This window comes from Petaurus breviceps, unplaced genomic scaffold (genome assembly GCF_028583685.1).
Source record: "Petaurus breviceps papuanus isolate PSGF00001 unplaced genomic scaffold, PetGlider_PUasm1.0 178, whole genome shotgun sequence".
Taxonomy (NCBI): Eukaryota; Metazoa; Chordata; class Mammalia; order Diprotodontia; family Petauridae; genus Petaurus; species Petaurus breviceps.
In genome coordinates this window covers 10,536,773-10,544,827 of record NW_027185777.1, presented here as the reverse complement: position 1 = coordinate 10,544,827, position 8,055 = coordinate 10,536,773, and the positions used below count along the sequence as shown (strand labels likewise).

General features: G+C 37.3%; 1 protein-coding gene across 1 annotated transcript in view; it reads right to left on the bottom strand.

Moving 5' to 3' along the window:
* Positions 1-6,186, bottom strand: part of MALRD1 (MAM and LDL receptor class A domain containing 1) — a 930,206-nt gene extending 924,020 nt beyond the window's left edge. The window contains exon 1 of the mRNA XM_069086118.1: positions 6,076-6,186. Within this exon, the coding sequence (XP_068942219.1) occupies positions 6,076-6,186 (111 nt within the window). The remainder of the gene's footprint in view (positions 1-6,075) is intronic.
* Positions 6,187-8,055: the final 1,869 nt, after the last annotated feature.

Sequence of the window (8,055 nt, the reverse complement as noted above, 5' to 3'; positions counted from 1 at the left end):
GAAGGAAGGAAGGAAGGAAGGAAGGAAGGAAGGAAGGAAGGAAGGAAGGAAGGAAGGAAGGAAGGAAGGAAGGAAGTTGTTTTTTCCTTTGTACCTAACACATAGTCAGTAGTTAGTAAATGCTTGCTGAAGTGAAACAAATTGTTTCTACTTCCTGGTAAGCTTCACTCATTCTACTCAGTTTTCCTCTCTCATCTATCTCAATTTTACATAGAAAATAAAGCTGATTTAAGTTACACTTGGCTATGCCTAAGTGTAATCAAAATGCAATGGAGTTCACTCTTGTGAGTTTTATACATTACAGCAAATGAAGAGAAAACTATTGTATTTTGTCCATTCTTCCTGAACTAAAAATCCTATTCAATTGCCATATTTACACCTTTTCAAAGCTGCTAGTTCTATAACTTACAATCTGTTTGACCCCGTCCAAATGACTTACCCTTCCCATGCTACAGTTTTCTCATCTGTAAAATGAGAATTGGATGACTCCCATAGTTCCTTCCTGCTCTAAATCAATGATGTTGTGAATACAGTCTTGAGGGCTTCAGGACTGCAGATGTTATTCATCAGAAGGCCTTTGGGGAAGCATACAAACATCAGGAAGGAAAATTATGCAGAGAACAAAATACATTTCCTGCTCAACGATAAGGAAGCAGAAAAGGAGAACTCAATGGGGGAAAAAGGTCTTGATAATAGATTCATAGAATATTAGGGTTGTCTAGAACTTTAGTGATCATCTCCTTCCAACTCCTCACTTTACAGACCAGGAAACATTGGCCCAGAGATAAAAAGTGATTTGCTCAAGGCCATGAAGCTATATGGCAAAACTGGGACCAGGACCTAGCTCGGTGATCTTTCTACTACTTCAGTCTCCCAGCTCAAAGGTTCTAGACTGCTGTACAAGAATATATAAAAGAATGGTACCATAAGAGATAGAAAAGACTCCTCAAATTAGCTAAATAAGCCCCCAAACTGCTTCAAAAGAAAAAAGACCAAACAAGTCTATTCTTGCTCTATGGGACATCTTTACAATCATTTAACTTCTCTTGTCTTCAGCTTGCAAAATTAAGAGGATGAAGCTGATGACCTCTAATATCTCTTGAAACTCTTAATACCAATCTAAATAAGTCTGACTGTGCAATCTTGATGAATGTCACTGTGGAAGGCAGAGTTGATACCTAAGTACTTTATTCTTTCTTCTGCCTCCCTGCTTAATAGGGGCAACTATCTTTACTGACACTTTACTTATCTTTACACTGTGATCTTTTCTTAAATGTGTCTTCTCCTTCATAATACCTTTTTCTCTGGAGATTCAATCATTCACAACAATTAACTCATTTTTTATCCAAGGGGTAAAAAATAATGTCACTTAGGTTTGCATGGTCCCTTCCTCTGCTATTTTGTGGAGATATCTGATGAAAATCATTTATACAATTAGGAAAAGCTCTGAGCCCCCAGTTAAGAAAATACCTGATATCCAGATAGTTTTGGTTCTTTGTCCTAATTTAAATTCTTTTATATTTCTAGTTATATTTGTATCAAGATCAGTACACAGGGAATATTGAGTGAAAGAAGCAAGCAGGGAATGTTGCAATGTCAACTACTGGATAGATGCAGGAGGAGATTAAGGAAAAGATTAGACCTTTTTAGAAACTTCCCTCAATCTTTGAAGAAGTGACAAGCAATGGCCATTTCAATCTATGGTAACTATTCCAAGATGCTTTCAGGAACTCAAAGGTCCCCTTTGATCCTGTCATTCTCCACTACAATTCAGTTCTCTTTTTCAATTACCCCTTTTATCTGTTGCCCCCTGTACTACCAATTCATTCCAGCTTAGTTTGTCAAATCTTGGGCAGGGTGGGAATTCTCCCCAAGGCTGCTATGGTCCCTACCCCCTTTCTTTCAGTCTCCTCTCTTATAGATGGTATCTCTTTTAAAAATCCTGGGCAGGGTTCAAATCCATCTTCTGACTCAAAAATCACGATAGTTCAAATCATTTTCAGGGCTACCAGAGAAGATTTTTTCCTATGAACTACATCCCCTTCTTTCCTCTTCTTACATTTCCACCACTTTGCAGGCCCTCATCACTTCATGCCTTGACTACTGCAAATAGCCTGCTGGCTCAATTCTCTCCTCGTTCCAATCCATCCTTCATTCAGCTACCAAAGCAATTTTCCTAAAGCACAGGTATGACCATGTCACTCCCTCTACTAAACAAACTCCAGTGCCTCCTTATGGCCTCCAGGATCAAATATAAAATCCTCTATCTGGTATTCAAAGCCCATCATAACCTAGCCCCCTTCTACTTTCCAATTTTCTTACAGCTTACTCTATACCATATACTCTTTGATCCAGTGACATTGACCTACTTGCTATTCAATAAATAAGACCCTTCATTGCTTAGATCTGGACACTTTTTTCTGATCACTTTCCCTCCTCAATTCTGCCTACTGACTTCCCTGGCTTCCTCTAAGCCCCAACTACATTCTCATATTTTATAGAAAGCCCCTTTTCATTCTAGTGCCTTCCCTCTACGGATTACTTCCTATTTATTCTATATGTAGTTTATTTGCTTATATTTATTTTCATGTTATCTTCCCCATTCGTCTGTAAGCTCCTTGAAGGCAGAGACCATCTTTTGCCTCTTTTGTATCCCCAGAACTTAGTACGGTGCCCGGCACATAGAAAGTGCTTAATAAACTTCAATTGCTCAGTTGAACCACAAAATTCATGAGGTCAGTCAGTTTGCAAACATCTATCATATCTGCTTACAAAAATGCCTATCCCCTCAACTATCCTGAAAGAATATCGTTCTGTGTCCTTTTCTGCCCTGGAAAAAAACACAGGAACTTGAGAAGAGGGAAAGAGGGAGGGGCCAAGCATAGTACATAAGGCCAAGTGAGGACAATATAAGAAACAACTTGTGCTTCATCCTGCATTTTTAAGCCATGATCCATTTTATTTAAATGTTCATCTTCCAGCAAAACTTCTGTTTTGAAAAGAAACCTCAAAGGGTTCTCATTGTGTCATTTTTTATATCACCAATCCCAGATTTCCTATAGAGATGCTAGGCCAGATGCACAATGGCTACTTGGGGAAAATGACCTAGTATCTCTCTGCCATATTGAAATATTTTTCTGTTCCCACTCTCTCAAGCCATAACTGTATTAACCAACTTTTGTTTGCTTTTTTCTCTTGTTATTACCCTTTTATAGTGGAAGTTTCTGAACAAAGGAAAAGTAAATGGTTTGAAACCACCCTTGGAAAAGGACTATCGTCTTGCTCAAAAATTAAGAAAAGAAGATTATAAGGCAAGAGAAAGGAGAACGAGATACAAGTCCTCAGAAGCAAGAGGAAATAAAGATGATCTCAACTTAAAGATAATTTGGGGTCCAAGAGTAGGTAAAGGTGTCCACATCAAGGACCACCAAGTATCTCCATCCCTAAAGCAAGATCTTCCCTGAAAATCATAACAATGATTAGCATTGATTCTTGGTTTATGAAGGAGGAAGAAAGATTAAAATAAAACCTATCTCCCCAATGCAAATTATTCCAGGAGAAAAAAAAATCATTCCTCAAACTAACAAGACATAGAGAAAATAGCTTGAACTTTTTTTTTCCCTACAGCTGATGAATAGTCAGTGCTTCACAAAGGTTTATTGAATGAATGATCCAATGAATAATTTAGCCATTTGTTCCTCTCTGTATAATCAGAACACTACCACATGAAATTCCAATGGCTCCAGGTTTCTTCCAAGAAGAAAGCAGAAAACGAAAGTAAAACGTACTGCAATACGGCTTATAGTTTGGTATAACTACTAGGCTATATTTGCACAAAGCAAAATATGGTAATGGAATCTGGCAATAGAAAGCCTCATTTAAATTTAACATAATCCTTGAAGACAGGGCTAGGATCAGGTTTACTATGTGGCATACTATATACCTCCTAACTGGAAATGTGATGTGCATATTCACAAGCATCCCACAGCATTCTGTGCTTAAGGATAAAATTTCACAAATGTAATGAATTTTAAAATATGCAAGCTGCTGCCTGTGTTTACACAAGAGCAATTTTATTTTCTAGCTAAAATAATGAAAAAAATTATTTCCAGAAGAATTCACAACTACTAAACTACTTAATTTTCAGGCAGATGTGCCAAGATAGATGGTGGGTAGGCAATTTGTGTGATTTCTCCATATTTTACCTGCCAAACTGAAATGGGATGAATGATATTAATGAAAACCCAAGCAGTCACAGCAACCCTTGACTTAATCCATATTTAACAAGTATTGACAAGCTCTCTTTTTTCAATCAGGATAGCACTCATTATATACCATCTGCTTTTAGTAAAATAGAATTAATTCAATTGTTAAATTACAAATGTAAAGTCCTAAGTTATAAATGTGTTTGATTACATTGGACTCTGGGTTGATTTTCCTAGAGCGTTGAGGAGAGCCGGTTCTCAATTACCTAAAGGTCAGATAATTCAGGCCCCTGGCTCCTCTCTTTCATTTCTGCTTTTGCATTCCATTGACCATCATTGGTCCTTTCACCAAAAAGTGGACAAAAGAAGTAGGAAGAATTGAAATTTAACTTAAATTCAGCTGTTATGAAGAAATGACTCAGCTTCTAGATCCAATGTCACCACCATATTTTTATCCAAATCATTTTCAGGACTAGAGAGTAATAAAAAATAGCATTGAAAATATTTCTCTTAAAGTAGAGAATCTTAACCTGGAGTCAGATCTGTGAATAGATTTTAGAGGGTCTATAACCTTGAATGGGAAAAAAAAATCTTTGTTTTGCTAAATACTAAGAGAAATCTAATGCTTCCTTCCATTATTTAAAAACTTTTTTTCTGAAGCCCACACAGAGTTTCCCAGATTGCCAAAGAATGGGTACACACACAAACATGTGGGTACTCATGTACACACACACACACACACACACACACACACACACACACACACACACACACACACACACACATACACAGAGTTAAGAAAATATGTCCTAAATGGTAATGTCAATACTTTGAATGAACTTCATGGGTTTTTTTCCCAAAACAATTTCCTTATTTCTACATTTACAGACTACCTAGTAATTTGACATGTAAACTTAACTCAACTGACATGCATTTATTAGGTCCCTACTATGTGCAAGGAACTATTTCAGTCACTAGAGATATTAAAATAAATTGAAAAATAATTTCTGTCCTCAAGTAGATTATATTCCATTGAGGTCCAAGGTGAAGATACAATTTATAAACAGAGGAATAAATATGATATAATTTGAAGAAAGAAATAGTTAATAACCAGGTCAGGAAGACTTTGAGGGCCCTCAGTTTTAACCTTGAAGGAAGGGGAGGATTCCAGTCAGAAATGAGGACTGAGTTGACTGTACGTTCTGTAAATTCTTACTTTCTCATTTAATAGCTCAGGGTTGTAGCTACTCACCAAATGAACTGATGGAAGCAAACTGCATAACCACATCTGCCATCTCATTATATGATCCAGATTGATAGAAGACATTATCCTAAGTACTTACTGATAAATGATAAAAAGGAACTATCTTTTGGGGGGAAAATGACTATAATTTAATGGTCTGAGCAACTATGCTGAGTTTATCCATATTTTTAGCCCATTAATCACTTTAGCTTGGGCAAATCAAAGGAGGTGGGAGCACCATAAGTTCAGAATAATGATCGCTACCAAAAGCAAAAATAAGCCTACGTTGCCGGTGTTACCCATTGGCAGCTAAGTCATGCAACAGATAGACATGCTGGACCAGACAGGGAGACCTGGTCACAGACACTTAACTAGGTCTGTGTAGATGACTCAGGGGTGTGTGTGTGTGTGTGTGTTTGTGTGTGTGTGCACGCACACGTGTGTGCAGGACAAAACAGGCAAAACAAGGGAGAAGTAGGAAATATACATACATTTTATGTATGTTTGTGTATATACACAGCTAAACATACATATACATACACACATGCACACGTGGCCTATTGGACATTTTGAACTGGAAAAACTTCAAACTCAACATGTCAAAAGAGAGTTCATTATCTTTCTCACCAAACCCACACCTTTTCGAAGCTTCCTTCTATCCATTTTCCAGTCTCTCAGGGTCACAATTTTAACATTATCCTCACTCTCTCTGTACCCATATTTTTCATCCATTGCCATATCTTACCATTTCTAATCCCGTATCTCTCACATTCAACTCCTCTCTACTCACACAGCAGTGAGCTTAGCTTAGGCCATCATTACCTCTCACCTAGATAACACTGGGTTGTACCAGGAATGGGGAACCTGCAGCCTCAAGGCTGCATGTAGCCCTCTAGGCCCTCAAGTGCAGTCTTTGGCAGAATCCAAATTTCACATAAAAAATTCCATTAATAAAAGGATTTGTTCTGTAAAACGTGGACTTAGTCAAAAGACCATACCCAAGGACCTACACAGTCACATGTGGCCTCGAGGCCACAGGTGAGTTATCCCAGTGGGTATCCTAACTTGTCTTCCTACACTGGTCTCTTAACAAATCTCCTACAACCCCAATCCATCTTCTACTCAGCTACAAAACATTTTCCATAAGCTCAGATCTGACCCATATTACTCCCTTTCTAAGCAAATTCTAGTGACTCTGTGTTGCTTCTAGGATCAAGTCTAACCTCCTTGGCTTGGCTTTTAAAGTCCTTCACAACTTAACCCCAGCCTTTCCTTTCAATTTCATTAGACATCACTCCCTTGTCCAAACTCCACGGTTAAGCCAAGTTGGCCTGTTCTCTCATTCTCACACATAGCACTCCATCAATTTCTATGCCTTTTCACTACCTCACATGCCTATAACATGCTCTCTCATCATGTCTGTCTCACAAAATGTCTCTCACACATCATCTTCTAAATGAAGACTTTCCTGGACCCCACCCAAGTAGCTACTGCTCTCCCACTATAATTACCTTGTAATTAAGTACTTTGCCTTTATTTGTATTTATTCTCTATATACTTGTCCATAAATAAATATTATATCCTCAGAAAGAATATAAGGTCTTTAAGAAAAGGGTTTCTTTGTTTCCCCGTGCCTAAGAGGGCACCTGACATGTGGTGGATGAATAATACATGTTCGGTAATTAATTGGTATGAACGGAAAATTCACCCAGAAGGTAGTGTTGGAGAGGAATAGAAATCAACAATAGTCTCTGAAGCACAAACCCTACAGAAATCATATCAATCAAAGTAACATAATCATGATTGCTAGCATTTATATTCTTCATGAAAGTTTGCAAAGCACTTTACAAATCTGATGTCATTTGATCTTCACCTCTCCCTGTGAGGCAGTTGTTATTATCCACATTTTATAAATAAGGAAACTAAGTCTGAGAAAGGTTAAGTGACTTGACTAAGGTCACACAGCTAGGAAGTGTCTGAGTCAGTATTTGAACTCAAGTCTTCCTGACTATAGGTCCAGTGCTTTACCTTCTAAGGCCACCTACCTGCCTAAATGAAAACAACAAAATCTCAATGCCATTACCCCCAAAGACTATTTCCATGAAGTGATAAGAACTGATTTTTTAGCACCTACAGTACTTAAAAGATTACGTTTGGGGCAAAATATTTTTTTTTGTGTAGCTGAAGTTTTAGCATTTAAAAGGAACCAAAAATACTGTACGAGAAAAACAAAGAATCTTTGAAATCAGCCGCCACAACTTACCTAATCTTTATGTGAGATAAATGACAAGGATGACATTTACTACAATGCTTCTTTCTTGTCATTAAATTCCCAGGTACCTAACCTAGTGCCCCATATGGGCTAGATGCTTACTAAATGTTTTGATTGAATACATATTTTTGTTTTAAATGAAAACATTAAAACAAAGAACTAATTCAGAAGGAAAAGTAGAGTCTTCTGTTTTATAACTTTGGTGAATGAATAAAGAGAGAAAAAGAAACAATCAAGTCATCTTCAGGAATAACTGTAATAAAAGTTGAAGAAGATAGGCCATTATACTTAGAATATATAATAAGCAGTTTGGTGACCTTAAAAAGCAAAAAATG